General features: G+C 36.7%; 1 protein-coding gene across 11 annotated transcripts in view; it reads left to right on the top strand.

Moving 5' to 3' along the window:
- The window catches only part of SCLT1 (sodium channel and clathrin linker 1), a 43082-nt gene extending 25606 nt beyond the window's left edge, over positions 1-17476 (top strand). For 4 of the 11 annotated variants that reach the window (XM_070757710.1, XM_070757707.1, XM_070757709.1 and 1 more), the window contains 4 exons: positions 3607-3685; positions 4641-4736; positions 5609-5667; positions 17277-17476. In XM_070757710.1, coding sequence (XP_070613811.1) covers positions 3607-3685; positions 4641-4736; positions 5609-5667; positions 17277-17469 — 427 coding nt within the window. In that variant the 3' untranslated portion in view covers positions 17470-17476. Of the gene's footprint in view, positions 1-3606; positions 3686-4640; positions 4737-5608; positions 5668-9487; positions 9511-13857; positions 14018-17205 lie in introns of those variants that run through there. The other 7 variants (XM_070757711.1, XM_070757712.1, XM_070757714.1 and 4 more) reach the window with 5 other exon arrangements.
- Positions 17477-17724: the final 248 nt, after the last annotated feature.

Here is a 17724-nt window from a genome sequence, read left to right as displayed (position 1 = left end):
TTCTCCTGGGTCCCACCAAATGACATTGCTTAGTCGACGGGACCCGGAGAAGGCCAACTCTGTGGGAGTTTCAAGTTTCATGTAACTCCCTTTATGGCAGAGATTTACAACCCCGCCATGAGCTCCCTGGCTGTTCCCATATTCCAGAGCTCTAGTCACAGGACTGGCCATTATTCGTCCCGGAGTAGCTTCTCCACTCAGGTGCGTCCCGGACCACCAAAATTTTCTCACAGATTACCAGTGGTCTATGGACCATTGGTTGGTGATCTGTGGTCTAGACCACGGGTATCAAACCAGCGGCATATTGCCACCACATGACATTTTATGACCTTTTTTTGTGGAGCTAGCATGGGTGTGCTGTGTGTGATGCATCTGGCTTGTGGGCTGCCAGTTTGACACCCCTGATCTAGACATTGTGGATTGATTACGAAAATGGAAAAGAAAAAGCTAAAAATGTTGGCTCCATAGCATCACCAAATATTCATTATCTGCTGTCTTCAAAACTTGGAAGAAAATTAGTACTACAGTGTTCCCTCGATTTTCGCGGGTCCGAACTTTGCGGAAAGTCTATACCACGGTTTTTCAAAAATATTAATTAAAAAATACTTTGCGGGGTTTTTCCCGATACCACATTTTTTCCCACCCAATGACATCATATGTCATCACCAAACTTTCATCCGCCTTTAATAAATATTTTTTTAAATAAACTTTAATAAATAAACATGGTGAGTAATAATCTGAATGATTGCTAAGGGAATGAAAAATTGCAATTTAGCGGTTTAAAGTGTTAAGGGAAGGCTTGTGATACTGTTCATAGCCAAAAATAGTGTATTTACTTCCGCATCTACTTCGCGGAAATTCGACTTTCGCGGGCAGTCTCAGAACGCATCCCCCGCGAAAAGCGAGGGAACACTGTACTTAAAAAAAAACAACAAGCAAAATAACTGTTAGATCCTACCTCAGGATACATAGTAGGCAGAGTTGAAATGTTGCTTTCTGGAAGGAGATATGGGTAGTCCTCAACTTACGATCACAATTGAGTCTAACATTTTTGTTGATATGAGAAACATTTGTTAAGTGAATTTTCCCCATTTTACAACATTTCTTGCCACAGTTGTTAAGTGAATCACTGCAGTTGTTAGTCATACAGTTGTTAAATGAATCTGGATTCTCCCCTTGACTTCTCAGAAAGTCACAGAAGTTGATCACATGACCCTGGGACACTTTGACCATCATAAATATGAGTCAGTTTCCAAGTAGCTGAATTTTGATCATATGCTCTTAGGGTTGCTGAAATGGACATAATTGTGGAAAATGGTCATAAGTCGCTTTTTAAGAGCTGTAGTAGCTTTAAACAGTCAATAAATGAAAGTCATGGATAACCTGTAATTGCCCATAGATTTTGAGGATGACTAAGGAATGAATTAAAAAAAGAAATTCTATATAAAGTGTTACAGAAGTGTTCAGGTTGGTTAACTCTATTCATGTTAAGTTTGTACCCTTTCTTTGTTTTATAAATTTTATAAAATTTCCATTTTGAGCCAAACTAATAGCTTGAATAATTAACATTGACAAGTACCTTTTACATAACAGAAAAATACATGCAGAGAGAAACAATAAAGAAAGGACAATTACTTTTGTTGAAAAAAATATTTGAATGAAAGAAAGGAAAATATTATTAATTCGTTTAGCCTAATTTCCTAACCTATCCTTAATTTACTTATCTAGTTTCTGTCTGAAAGTTATGTGAACTTGAAAATAAACACAACATCAAATATAAAATACACATTGAAATATATATAGTTGAAAAACGTCACGCTTTAAAATAACATTTTAGAGAGATTTTAGGCTATTTTACAGTATTGAATCCAAGGGAATTTCTTGAAGTGTCTTAGGTTGCTCAGATTTCAGTAATGCTGATTCAGTCTATTCTAATTATGTGTTCTAATGCTGAAAGGTGACCTCTGTGCTTTAAATTTATTAAAATATTTCATTTTAGTAATGATCATGCTGAGAAACATTCTGGAAGTTAATTGGGCAAAAAGCAGATGATAAATGTTGAATATAAAAGCAATCGGTTACTTTAAAGCTTCCAATTGCCTTTCAAAGAATCTCAGATACCTTTAATGGCATGTTTGTAGTTTCAATCACCTTACAAACAAGTTTGCTTATTCCTGAACTTACCAATAATTTAAAAAACACTGATTTTAGGGACGGAACCATTTGTATCAGGTACTTTTAAAATGTATATAGTTTTATACATCCTGATTATAACAATATTCTTTTAATCACAGATTTATAGTCTCTTTTAAATGCACAATGTTGTACATCATGGTTATAAACATTATTTTCATAATTGCACCATAACATTCTATATATTTATCTCTCTTTTTTCCCTTCTCTGCTTCCTTCTCCTTCTGTTTCCATTTTTTTTCTCCACTTCCCTCTCCTTCCATTTTTCCTACTCCTCTCCTTTTATCCATGCCATTTGATTAACTTTAATTAATGTTTTGAATACAGTAAATCAGTCATAAGTTGAAATGATCTTATTTTAAATTCAGCCTATGCCTCTGTATTACTAATTTTTCCATTTTACAAAATAGTAAAATGGAAATGTGGAATAGTAAAACAATGTATTAGGTATGAGCTGAAACAATATTTTTTTACATACTTAAATAAATTGCATCATATTAGTGGGCTTCTGATTTATTCTTATTTGTTTTAAATTATATACCATTGAATTGTACCATTTAATTTAAGTTATTATTTAAGAATGTTAACAAGATAAGAAACAGCTCTAGATATTGGAGATCTACAAAATATCTAATTACTATACATAATTTCATAAGAAAAACATCTGGAATATGCTTTTTATGTCATATGAGAATTTTGTATTAAATGTTACTACCTTATATATTAATTCTTTTACTTTACTATTACACAGTCTGTCTTTTAATTTTCTGTTCTGTTTATGTTAGCCTGCTTTTTAATTCTCAGCCTCACATTTAATTTCACATTAATGAATGACTGTTTGGATAGAAATCACACACACACATGTCATAATTTTGTATGCATTATTATGCACAATGTTTTTAAATGTTTTAGTAATTGGAAACTGAAAATTAAAAAAGATTGGGTAAGGCTAATATAGGTAAGGAAATCGTATTATTGTGCTGTCTTGATTATTCAAGTCTTAGTTATATGGAGAACATATGTGAAATATGGAGGAGTATTAAATCTTTTCAGAATTTTATTTATTTATCTGTCTGTTACAAACAAAAGTAAAGTGGAATGGAATGGAAGCCATTATATAATTCTGTCATAGCATAATATTCGGAGGGACAGGGGACAGACCACAATATTAATAAAACAGAGGTGGTACATAGAAGTAGTAATTATTGTAGGTATGGGTTTTTTTTTAAAAAAGAACCCAGAATCCTTTGCCATTTGAGTGTTCAGATTAAATCCTCTCCATATCATCTATTGTTCAGGAAGAGAGGAAAAGGACTCTAGCATCCATAGTTCTTCTGTAAAATATACTTACTACAAATGGCTTCACAATTTTACTGATTTTCATTAATGAGTTTGTTTGATCTTATGTGGCAGAACCGACCTGAGTCATCAAAAACGTCACACCCAAGATTTAGTTTCTCAACTGGAAAGAGCAAATGAAAAGGTTATTGAGGTAATGCCATTAATATGATCCAAATGTTATGCTTCAGCTATAAGGACAGTTCTATTTGGATATTACTGTCATTTTGATTGGAGCTGTTCTGACCCAGAGACACATATGTTTTTTCTAATCTCACACATTGGAAAAATGTTAAGAAATGGCTAATAATTTTACTTCTGTTTATACATTAAAATATGCTGAATTATGTATCCTGGATGAATAGTTTTTTACTAATATTTATCTATAATTTATCCTTTTATCCTATTGTGTTTCATTATTCTACAATTATACAGACAGAAATGTAAATTTCACTTTTCTTTAAATGTTCATTTTTCTGCAGTTACACAGACATTGTAATTATTATCTTAACCATCTGGTTAAAAGATAAATAAAAGTTCATTCTTTATCCTGATAAAAATACAACCACTTTATAAATAAACGCCTCCTAAATCCTTCTGTGCTGCCTCCTGGTAATGGAGGGGTGTTTCTGCCAAGTGATTATAATCCCATCGGAATTCCCAAGGCATGACGCTCATCCCAGCAAAAGCTAGCAGACATCTGTATTCATCAGCAATAGACAAAGATGCTGGGGGCACATTATCATTTTAGTGACAACATCATAGGCATCACTTGTTACTATATTTATTAACAAAACCGTATAAATATCTTAGAAATCAGTGAACTGAAATAGAGGGCAATTGAACATTTTTCAAGCAAAAGATAATTGTTTTTATGTCAATCTCCTGGTAGACAAAACAGGAAAAATAACAAGTTGTGCAAAATATGTATTGTAAGGCTTCAGTAACAACTTTCCTAAATGACTTGCTACTGCATGGAGCAGTATGTCTGTAGTATATCTTTGGTTTGATATTGTTCTTTAGCAATTGTTTTGTCCACCCATTCCCCACCCGGAAGTCCACTTGCAATTTATGTTACAAATTCTACATTTGTGATTTCATTTATACAGAGTGAAAAATTAATGAGGGAATATCAAGAAAAAGTCAATCGACTGCAAAGTCGACTAAATCAAGCAGAAGAGAGGGCAACTACAGCATCTCAACAGGTATCTAAATTAAACTGGTCAGTTAAATGAATAAAGAGCTCAGTCTTTGTTTTTAAAAAAGAAAAATATATGGAATAATGGTTACTGTTAAATCAATGCATATATTGTATGTAATTGTATGTGTGCATGATATGGTCTTATAGATATAATTTTTGTACTTGAATTGCTTTCTCATTTTTATATTAGTTTTCTGTTTTACGAACATAAATAAAGGCAAAGCATTTTAAATACAGAAGTATATTAAAAGGAAATGAATGTCTAGAAACTCTGAATAAGAGAACTAACTAACATAGTTAGTCAAGAACTAACAGAAAATTATAACTTAAATCACCATGTAGAAATCTCAACTTTAGTGGCAAATTATATGTGAAAATAGGGTAACTGCACAACCATTCTTTCAAATCCATTGGTTTGAAAGATAATTTGATAAAATCTAAGAATTCAATATAGAAACTGTTAACATTAATACGCTGGTCTCTTATAACTGGAGATTTCTATATTATTTCACTTGCTGGATTAGATTTATATGCATAATTAATAATGGGATAAACAGATTATGCCATTCAGAAGTTGGACCTTTAACCACTGTAATCACTGTTGCTAATATAAATTGGAATGCACTTATATCTCTAAAGTCTTACATTCCTCAGAAAGTAATTCCATCCTTACGTAAGTAGAAGATCTAGTAAGCTGCTAATAAATATGGAAGTCAGAGAATTAGTCTACTCATAATAATGGTAGATGAGAAAAGATTTTACATAGGAAGAAAATTTCTGTAACTTATGTCAATTTCAGGTTGTATTGTGATTCTAATTTGTTTAAAAGGACCAGTGAAGAAATAAACTAATCCTTGTTTGTGTGTTTAATTACAGCTCAGTGCCATGACATTGCAGAAGAAAAGAGCCGCCTATTTGATAGAGCAAAACGAAATGTAAAGTAATATGTCCTTTCATAGTGTATAAATATAGGTTACCTAGGAAAAGCACCTTTGGAGCCTTAGAACATATCTTGTAGAACAGGTCTGTCAGACTGGTGGCCGGATGAGTGACACACAGGCCACACTCACCCCAGCTCCACAAAGACAAGTTGCGATACATCACAATATGTCATGTGACACTATCAAGTTTGACACCCATAATGTAGAGTATTTTCAAGATAATACTTCATTGCTTTATAATTGCTTTATGTATTTTTCCCTATTCATAGCAAACATTAAGCAGACTGCTAAAAAGTGTAAAAAAAATTCTACAATGTTTAGTTTTGAAAATTAGAATTGTACACTGTTGAGTTGGACTTTTCTTATCTATACAACTGATTTACTACCATATTTTCCGGAGTATGAGATGCACCTTAGTTTTGGGGGAGGAAAATAGGGAAAAGAATCTGCTTACCAGATATCCATCTGGCTAGCATCCTTAGTCTGGTCAGCACATTATTTTATCCCTTGGTTAGGGCTTTATTTGAAGAGAGTAACAATGAAAGAACTTGCAAGCCAGTAAGAGCTGGGAACATTGTTAGAACCTGGTTAGGGCTGGAAAGAAAAATTCTGAGCAAATAGAGCAATGAGAAAAACTGGAAAGACTTAGGGGCTTGGAAAACAGAGAGTAACACATTTGCCAAAAAACCAAGTACCGCATAATAGCACAAGCCATCTCATACACGTCATCAAGCATGGTAGTGGAAGGGTGATGATTTGGGCTTGTTTTTCAGCCACAAGATCTGGGCACTTCGCAATCATTGAGTTGACTATGAACTCTGAATATCAAGGTATTCTAAGTTAAATATGAAGCTGGTTATCCAACAGTTAAAGCTTGGTCAACATTAGATCATGCAACAGGACAATAATTCCAAGCATAGCAACAAATCTACAACAGAATGGCTGAAAAAGGGGGGAAAGCAAGATGTTGCAATGGCCCAGTCAAAGTCCAGACTTCAACTGAGTTCAATGCTGTAGTGGGACCTCAAGAGAGCTGTGCATAAACAAATGCCCACAAATCTCAATAGAATAGAATTTTATTGGCCAAGTGTGATTGGACACACAAGGAATTTGTCCTGGTGCATATGCTCTGAGCATATACAAAAGAAAAAGAAATATTTGTCAAGAATCATGTGGTACAACACTTAATGATTGTCATAGGGGTCAAATAAGCAATGAAGAAACAATCAATATTAATTAAAATCTTAGGATACAAGCAACAAGTTACAGTCATACAGTCCCAAGTGGGAGGAAAAGGATGATAGGAATGATGAGAAAAACTAATAGAATAGAAGTGCAGATTTAGTGAAAAGTCTGACAGTGTTGAGGGAATTATTTGTTTAGTAGAGTGATGGCGTTCGGGGAAAAACTGTTCTTGTGTTTAGTTGTCTTGGTATGCAGTGCTCTGTGGTGACGTTTTGAGGGTAGGAATTGAAACAGTTTATGTCCAGGACGCGAGGGGTCAGTAAATATTTTCCTCGCCCTCTTTTTGACTCATGCAGTATACAAGTCCTCAATGGAAGGCAGGTTGGCAGCAATTGTTTTTTCTGCAGTTCTGATTATCCTCTGAAGTCTGTGTCGATCCTGTTGGGTTGCAGCACCAAACCAGACAGTTATAGAGGTGCAGATGATAGACTCAATGATTCCTCTGTAGAACTGTATCAGCAGCTCCTTGGGCAGTTTGAGCTTCCTGAGCTGGCGCAGAAAGAACATTCTTTGTTGTGCATTTTTTATGTTAGGTGACCATTTTAGGTCTTGAGATATGATAGAACCTAGAAATTTGAAGGTCTCTACTGTTGATACTGTATGTATCAATGAACTAAAGCAATATTGTAAAGAAGAGTGGACCAAAATTCTTCAATAATGATGTGAAAAATTAATAAGAGTCATACAGATAACAATAAGAAGTTATCACTGCTACAGGTGGTTCTACAAGCTATTGAATCATAAGGTATATCTAATTTTTCACACATGGCTTCCATTTTGGCTTTTTGTAAAATAAATTATAGCATGGTGTAATAAGCCCTATGTTGTTGTTCATTTGAAGTTGTATTTATCTACATTTAAAAATGGCTAAGGACCAGATTATTATTATGCCCCGGTACATAAAACCATAGAACTCAACGAGGGTGCTCTTTTTAATGACTGTAGGTATCTGGGATAGGTTGTCTACATTATTTTTGCTACTTTGAAAACATTAGTAATGGCAATTAATCATAGGCCAACCAAGCAGTGATCTTATTATTCTAGCAATACTGAAAAAGCCATATTTGTATTTGGCTTGCAATCTAAAAACTCAATATAAGAGCTTCAAAATATAATATAATGTAATAAATAAAGATGACTCAAAGTATTATGAAATTTGGGAGAAATTTTATACTTGGATAGATAAGAGAAGAGATAATAGCTGTAAATAAAACCTGATGTTCCCAGAATTAACTTTATTCTTAAGATTATGATAGCAACAACGTGACCTTAGTTTTACTGGAATCATAGAATGAGCATATAATAACCGCTGATGTTATAGGCCTATATAAAGAACTGTGAGGATAACAGTTCAAAAGGGATGGGGGTTATGTTGTGTTATGTTTTGTTATTTGTCTTATAAGATGTAGGTACAATACATAAACAAACAGACAATATATTGTAAAATGATAAATTATGTACTGTACTGTCTTATTGTTTTTAATGTTTATATAATAAAAACTATTCTTAATTTTTTTTAAAAAAAAGCTTCAAAATATAGTGTGGTTCAAGAACTAACGTGCAGATATATCTTTTGCCTTTGCAACCTAACCCGAAGCCTCTCCAGATTATAACTGCAATCCAGTGTATGGATAGCAGCAAAATCCAACTTGCTTCTCTTGGACCAAATAGGCATGAATGGAAGTTGACCCTATCAATTCTGTGTACTTTAGAATTAGAATGGAACTTTGTGCCTCCTACCCTTGGCCGCACCTACTTAATCTCCAGAGTTCTGCCTCTGGCCATTCACTGCTAAATTTTCTCCTCGGCTGACATGACCCTAGCTGTTCGGCCTGGGCAATGGGCCACAGACCTTCTGTCCCACACATTTGGGCACGGCTGATTCACAGAGGTTCCTCCTGGGTTTTCACCCCCCGGGACAGTTATCCACCAGTCAATCAGCTAGCTGCCAAGGCAGCCAGTAGGTACCATAGATGAATGGCCAGAGGCAGAACTTGAAAAATAGGCACGGCCAAGGGTGGGAGGCGAAAAGTCCTAAACACCTTTAGACTAGCAGTAATAAGTTAATGTACTTTTTTTTATTTTATGGTTTGCCATCTGATTTTTTTTTTAAATCAGTTTTCATAATGCAGAAAAATGGAGTTCCTCAATCTGCTTTAGGACTGAAAAATTTTAATCCGTTTATAACATACTAATGAACTTGACAAATTTGTGGATAATATTAAATCAACGTAAAAAACACAAAAGTAATTGAGAAAGGCTCCAGAATGGTTTCTTTAACCTGGTTAAATGAGAAATAGTATCCATTTAAGAAAATATAAAATAGGATTGCAAATGAAATAGAAAATGCATTTTATTTCTAATTTCAAACGGAACTTTGTTTTGGGAAAATGATATTTAGTCATAGGAAAGAATTGCAGTTCAGATAAAAACTCTTAGACTGCAAAAAATTGAATTACTAGTGTAATGGTTTTCTGAGTTTATGGCTCGGGTCTTATAATTATAAATTACTGTGATATCTTCACAGCTGCTTCTTATCTGTTTTGTGTTTGTTTATTGTTCTTCACAGCATTCAAGACGGTTGCTTTGAAGGTGAGCCCTTTGACTAAAAGTGTGTTTGGCTCCTATTTTACTTTCGATAAACACAGTGTTGTTGACTTTACAACTGTGTATGTCTGAATTTCTACCTTTGAACTTAACTGAGGGGCCGTGCCTAGAAGCCCGGCAGAACAAAAAATAACAGTGTTGTAAATCCAATTCTATAGTGTGTCTTAATCTGGAATTCTATTTAGAGTTCTGGGCACATTGAATATTGATATAATGTTGAAAAAAGTGCAAGTGGGAATTGAAACGATTGGGGGATCAAATATCCTTCCTACAAGAAAGGTCATGGGTAAAAAAGGATCCACAAATAGAACATGGCTATAAAATCATACACAACACAGAGATGGCACACAGGAGTAGTTTTATTCCTTCCCACAAAGCACAGCACATCATACAGTAACTATCTTCACACTTACCAAACTTGTTCCAAGGTAGTCCGGGCTAAGATGGATGACTAGATATTCAAACTCATTTTGAAATGCCAATTATTAGTGGAATCAACAGTGAGAATAACCCTATAATTGCTTGCTGAGATGCCAAGGGATACATTTTGGCCACTAGGTGAAACAAAATGATAAAGTGAAATGGGCCTTGGCGTAATCTAGTAAGATTGTATTTATTTATTCATCTACCAAATTTAGACACCACCCATCAAATGAGTTTTTATAAATGTGGTTTGTTATTTATTATTGATTTATTAATTGGACTTTTATGCCACCCCTCTCCGAGGACTCCAATCTCCTTGTAATTAGTAACAAAGATATAACCAGTATCTTTCTGTCTCGTTCACTAATCCTGGAAGTTTTTTAAAAAATTAAAATCTTGTAATCTCAGTACAGAAAGCAACAAAATAATCACACCACTTCAACAATGTCGTTTGGGACATCCCTATTTTAATCAAAGCTTTTTTAGTAGCATTGGGGCGATATATCCTTTAATCCCAAAGCTGTGATGGCAAACCTATGGCACACATGCTGGAAGTGGCATGCAGAGCCATCATCCGTTATTCTGATGGTCTTCATGTATGTGGAAGAGCCAGAAACCAAAAGAGCATCCACCCAGTGCGCATGCGCACACAAGATCATCTTCCCAGCACACATATCGCTCTGGGTGACTGCTCTTGGTTTCTGGCGCTGGACAGTGTGCATACACACACCGGAACCCACAAGGGGAGCAAGAGCAAGGGGAGTAGAGCAGCCAGCCCAAGTGGGTGGGGGCTTCCATCTCTCCCCACCCGAGCAACACCAACGTGCATCCATGGTCCAAAGCATTTGGCCAGCTCAGCGCACAGGGCAGCAGAACAGGCTTTACTGGCTGGGCAGCCAGACAACTGGCCACCCCACCTACTGCTCCTGCAAGGGGACCGTGGAAGTTGTAGTGCTGTCGCTTTCAGCCAGGACGCTAGAGTAAAAGGAGCCGCACTGCTCAGGAGGGCTGGAGGAGAGCGCAGCATGGAGATGCCTAGGGGTCAGAAGAATGCCATCTGGGAAGTGACTAGGAAAGAGGGGGCAGCACCAACTTGATCTTGATGGCAGGCTGGGGGTGGGGGCGCTTCATCCCAGCCAGAGTTGGAGTGAAGCCTGCTGGCCTCCCAACCGAAACCCTGGGAACACTGATACCCCTTACCTACAAGCCTGGAAAGGGGTTGATGCTTTCCAGCTGAGGAAGGAGACATTCCCTGCTGGACGCATGGGGAAATGGAGGAAATTGGCAGGGTTTGCTAGCTGGGTGGCTGGCCACTCAAGGGCTGCGGAACTGGGTTGTCGGTGGAGATGTCTCCCCCTCCCCCCCCCCATGGAGACCGAGGGGGCAGGCAGTGGACCCCCAAAAGCCAAGTGGAGCTGGTACATGCATGCTGAACAGCTGGTCTTTGCGTGTGCATGCATGCCAGAAACCAGAAGAGCAAGATCATAAGCTTTCCAGGTTTCTGGCACATGTGCTTGGTGCGTGTTTCAGCACTTGGTACCCAAAAAATTTTTGTGCACTCCTGTTTCACCACTGTGCCAAAAAGGTTAGCCACCACTGTCCTAAGGGGATAATTCCTTGTACAGCATTATAGATTATACACAGAAAACTATTAAACTGTCTAATTTAATAAAATCTATACATTAATTAGTAATTTGGTTAGACTGTTAGGTTAATTTCAATTTTTCAGAAATTTGCAGAGATCAAGCATATTATGAAAGACGTCAGTCATTGTGAATGTCATCGTAACCAATAAATCATTCAATATTACTGCAGAAGGGAAGTGGGAAAGGAGACAGATGGAAGAAATGGCATGCTATTCAAAGCAGTTAGATATGCTAATAGATAAAGAAAAATGTAAGAATAGAAAAGGGGAAATCCTAAATAGTAGTTTAAAGCCAAAAATACACAAGTGATATACCATCATTCCATTAAGGCTTATTTTAGAAAACATACAATTAAAGATGTTGAATCCATCGCTGATTAATTTGAGTTAACCTGAGTATTTACTGAGATTTACTAATTTAAGTCAAATGAGTATAAATTCAGATAGTAGACCAGAAGACTTAAGTGTATTGCAAAATGTACAGCATTTATTCACATACAGACAAAGGCACAATTCTACTAAATATTTTAACAAAAAATACAGCCATCTTCAACTAGGTCCTTATAAATACTTCAAAAAGGGAGGAAAATAAATACAGGATTGGGTCATGTAATATAAAATAGTCATCTCTACATATACTTTATTTCTATTTGATTTATCATCATGCACCTGTTTTCAAATTGGAGCAAAATGGACACCAAAGCTAGGCACATAGTGAAAAAATCCTCTGTACAAGGTTTTACAAATGTAGTAAGATATTTTTTACCCAATTTACGTAAAATAATCAAGATTTTGTACATATGAGACATCTCTCATTAGTTTAGACTGGCACGTATGTGTGTGGGTATCCAGATTCAAACAGACAGCATTCCAATCAATATCACTAAAATGTTTATTACCCTATATTTCAATGTAGTACACCAAGTATAATCAGAGATTTCTTGGGCAATCTGCATAAGTAAAATGTGGAGCTAACAAGAAATCTCCAATGAAATGAATGTAGTGGTAGTAAAGATACGGTTTTATTTATAATTTTTCATCTACTGAGTATTAAACAAAACAGCTTGGTCATACTGATTTTTACCTACTTTTGTAGTTAGAAGATGTGGGTGGGGGGAACGCACTATTTTTTATTCTTTTGTTATTAATTTTTGGTTCAGCATTAATCAAAACATCAGAAAGCTTATTAACCTAAATACGGTGGGGAAAACAGATAAGGCATTCTTTCTGCACAAATGCTAACGTTCCTAATAGTGCAAATGTAATCTGATACCTCTTTCAAAATTGATAACATTGAATGTTTATTTAACATCAAATTTACTTCTTTTATCTATGGCTTGATGAAAAAGTCCCTGTTGGGCAGGTTAACCAGTATTATTTCACCTAAACCTCACCTGAAATACTTATTGTAGTGAATAATTAATCACTTCCCTCTTATATTTAACAAGAATATGTCTGCTTTTAAAGCAGCAAACCTTGCTATATACCTGTAATATATGGGTGTTCAATCAAAAGCAACAAAGCCATATATATTTATATATATATATATCTTACTTCTTTCCAGTAGCTTTCTAAAATGGCATCTAAAAATGTTTAGAATGTAAAGTCTTAACCTGCTTGTTAAGTCTATCCATCCTCGCTCAAAGGCTATGCATGGACTACTCTTAAGAATACAGCGCTCTCTGTAGGAAGGGGATAGGGAATAATGTTCTTTCATTTAAATTTGAATAATTGTCCTGACAATGAAGCAAGCTGCAAAAAAATCCACCCCTGCCTATATAGTTATGTTAAAGCATCGGAACGCCAGTGTACCAATAGCCACCACTTTGAACTAAGCTATTATATACACAATGAGCCTAAGATCGGAAAATGATGATCTCATGAAATGTGTCAAACTCACAACCTCCTTATTGTTCATAAACGAGTCCCATTCAGTTCTAACCAGAGCATCCTGGGATATTTGAATTCGATAGGCCAAATTATAAAATGGCATTTCAAAAGCTATACTTTTTATTTTAATGGAAGTAAATTATTCATATATTAAACTATGATTAGCACCAAGCTAGATACTGAAAGTGGAGGCAATAGATAAATTGGGAGGAAGTGAATTTGTAGCTTATTTTCAAATTATAGTTTTGTCTTCTTGGATTACTGCTGCTTTGGAAGTAAATTGGGATATGATCTGATGCATGTTCCCAAATTATAAAATCACTGGATTTAGAATTCATGGGATCACATACAATATTTCTTTATCCAAATATTAGGACAGTAAAAAACCTACTTTGCAAACCTCCTCAAATACGATATATTATTGATGATCAGTGACTTGCATAGCAAGATGAAACAGTAGCACTCTAGTTTTCCGTTGAAACCTCTGGAAGACTTCAGTCAAATTGCAAGGTTCCAACATTTGTTTTAAATCTAGTAAGTAAAAACTAAATGATGATGGACTGAAAGGAGAATTGCCAAAACAAAATATCTACTTGCTCCTTAACTTTCCTTGTAAACTCATTATCTCTGGTATTGTTTATATCCAAGTTGAGTCCCAAAACTTGTAATCATCTAAAACTACCTTTGTGTCTCACAAATGCACTCTACTGAGTGCACAAAATAGGCTAATAATTGTTCACTTATTATTGCTGATGGCTTTTTCTCTCTACTTATTGCAGTTTTTAATGATGTAATCCAAACACTCTTTTGCCAAATCTAATCCATATCATGAAGTCTTGTTGTTAAATTGGCTTGAATGTAAAGCACTACTCACACCTTATTGCCTTACCATTTTATTCAAAAAATATACATATATATTTATTACATCCTTCTTTTTGTATTTAAAGTAACCCTTATGTGTTAGAAACTTGCATACCCCAACACATATTATTAGTGCATATAAAGAAAGGCTGATGACTACCGCCTTTGGAGATACAGTCATATCTTCATGGCAAACTTAATTTGTCTGCCATTGCTTCTCCCAAGTCTGATGAGATGCTAAGAATTTTTCTATTGTAAAAATTCTCACCCATTACAGATTTACAATTTGCAGTGTATATCAGGGGGCGTGGATGTAGGAGAAACAAGACATCCAACCCTGTTTTGCCAGAGAGACACATTTAAGTCTCTCTCACTTTAATTGTCTTTGTATTTCACATGGCAGGTGCTAGTAGAATATAGCAAGCTTACAAACCTGCCATTCTTTCAAAACAAAATCAAGTACAGTAGTACCTCATGATACAAACCCCTCGTCATATGAACTTTTTGAGATACGAACCCGGGGTTCGGAATTTCTTTGCCTCTTCTTACGAACTTTTTTTGTCTTATGAACCCGCCGCCGCGAACACCGAACCTGGAAGTTCGGGTTCGGGAGAATGCCAAAAAGCGCCGCCGCCCGTCTGTCACCTTCCAAAATAGCCGGGGGGCTTCTTGGAGTTCTCCCAAACACTGAACCCGGAAGTTCGGCAAAAGTTCGGGTTTGGTGTTCAGGAGAACGCCGAGAAGCGCTGCCGCCTGGCTGTCGCCTTCGCAGAAGAGCTGTGGAGCTGTCGGCCGGTCGGGAGGCTCAAACGGAGGTGGGGAATCCCAATAGGGAATTCCAGGGGCAGAGCTTTGATGTCACGGAGACGTCCTTCCTGGCCTGCCGAAACGTGGACTCCAGGAAGGATGTCTCCGTGACGTCAAAGCTCCACCCATGGAATTCCCTATTGGGATTTCCCACCCCCGTTTGAGCCTCCCGACTGGCTGACAGCTCCACGACTCTTCTGGGAAGGTGACAGCCAGGTGGCGGCGCTTCTCGGCATTAACCCCCGGCTGTTTCGAAAGATGACAGATGGGCAGCGGCGCTTCTCAGCGTTCTCCTGAACCCGAACTTTTGCCTAACTGTTCAGGTTCGGCGTTCGTGAGAACGCCGAGGAGCGCCTGGCTGTTTCAGAAGGTGACAGCCAGGCGGCGGCGCCCAGCAGAGCGCCATTTTTGCTATTTTTTGGGGGGGGGGGCTTGCACGCATTAATCGGTTTTCCATTGTTTCCTATGGGAAACATTGTTTCGTCTTACAAACTTTTCACCTTACGAACCTCCTCCCGGAACCAATTAAGTTCGTAAGACAAGGTATCACTGTACTTTAAGACATAGCTATACCCCTCTTTACTTAATTTGAGATTGAGATAAGTATATAATTTTCCTTAATTCTTTGTCTGGGCTCCTTCAAAATAGTACTGTATATATGCTGCAGTTAATTTTTATTATGGGCAGCTTGGATATACTCCTTAGGACCTACCTGTCATGCAAATTCTTCTTACCTGCTTGATAAATTTTGTGTCTAAAATCATTTGGAATTAACAAAGGTTTTAGCTGCCAAAATTCCCCTGAATTCTTAATACAGCAAAAAAAAACAGACTAGGATTTACTCTGAGCACAGCCTGAGGAGATGTAGATTAGGATAAGCAGTGCACCCAAATTTAATTCATTACTCTGTTACATACCAACAGCTTGTGCTTTTCAGGAATGGGGAAAGAAAAACTTCAGTGCTATCTGCCTAAACTAGGATCTACCCACACAATCCAATTAACTTATCCTTCTTTTTAAAATGAGCATTCAGCATATTAATCAATTTTGAAAACAGTATTTTCTCTCAGATCTCTTTGAGACAATTGCAAGAATGTTCGCATCTCACAGTCATGAGAATCGTGGAGGAAATGCTCGGACTCAAGTGCACGTAAACAACTTTCTACAGCTCAGGGAAAATGTCTTTATTCTTGGTAGATCTTGTAGTCATAACTTAAGACTATCTTTGTCCCACCAATAAATAGAACAGAGTAGCTACTTTTTTATATCCAGGCTGGGACTTCACTGTGTTCTGCATCCCTCTTCAGTCAAGAGGCAAGAATACTTCTCCTAATAATATCTGTCCTTCTAGGTAGAGTGCTATTTGATCCAAGCCTGCATTTCTTCTCAGACATCTCAGTTTCTGAATCACTCATCTCTGCGTCCGGGGCATACCCATCATTCTCGCTGTCCACTTTTAAGTTGTTTTTTGCCCTGTCTTTAGGGGAAACTTGTCCGATGGCCGAGTAAGAAAAATTAGAGTTATGGCGGCATGCTTCCTCCTGCCCCTCTCCCTGCTGTTGTCTTTCTCCTTTCTTTGGAATTCGGAATCCTCCCCAATTTTTCACCGGGCTTCTGGGTGTTGTAGGCACTTTAACTGGAGTTGAGTTATAATTTATTCTGAAAAAGGATCCATTGCATTTAGGCACCACCTCTCTCCGGATTCCAGGCGCTGATCTGCCACTTGGATGGTTCACGGCCTTTTTATTTTCTAACTGCCTCTGAAATGAATCATTGGACTTCAAGGGCTTGTAGTTATGTTTGGGAGGTTTCTCCTTCAGTCCTACCTTTATCGTGTCACAATGAGAATGATTGTCTCTTTTCCTGTGGTCTTCTATTACAATCCCATTCTTCTGTTGTGCTGCTCCAAGTTGTGCTTCTGCAAAGGTTTTTTCAAAACTGAAAAAGCTACCAGAAGAAGCAAGCTCCTCCTTTTGGCTGGGCTGCTTCAGCAATGGTTTGTTATTGTGCCCAGAATTTCTCCTCATTTGCTCTCTCTTCTCTGTTTTTTTCAGTGAATGACTCAATGACATGCCCATTTGTTTTCGGAAGAAAGCCGAATGCCATTTCAAATCTTCTATCTTAGGTGCATCTGGATCCAATGGCGAACTGTTGAAGAGCACCAATTTTTCCATCGAGGAGAGAGAGGAAGGCATATCTGGAGAGACACCAATAAATGTGTTAAAAGATTTACCCATCCAATATTACCTTTAGTAGAAACTTCAATTACTTGTATAAAATTCCTACTGGAAAGAATGGAATTTGAAAATGAATATTAATCCAAGACTCATTTTTCCCATTGATTTCAATAGGGTTTACATTCAATGAATTTACTATAGCTACAACTCTTTCTTTACTCATTTAGGTAGTATAGCCAGTGCTAACATGGGTTTTAATTTCACATTAAATTGTAACTTAGGTATCTAATCAGTTAAGTGAGTAGAAATAAATTAAGGTGTTTTGATACACTTAAAAATACAGAAATACCTAGATAGGTTAGTACTGTGGGCCCCAAACTAACAAAATGAACTTCA

This window comes from Erythrolamprus reginae, chromosome 7, assembly GCF_031021105.1.
Source record: "Erythrolamprus reginae isolate rEryReg1 chromosome 7, rEryReg1.hap1, whole genome shotgun sequence".
Classification (NCBI taxonomy): Eukaryota; Metazoa; Chordata; class Lepidosauria; order Squamata; family Dipsadidae; genus Erythrolamprus; species Erythrolamprus reginae.
Note: the sequence above shows the minus strand (reverse complement) of the source record. Positions and strands in the feature narration are given on the sequence as shown.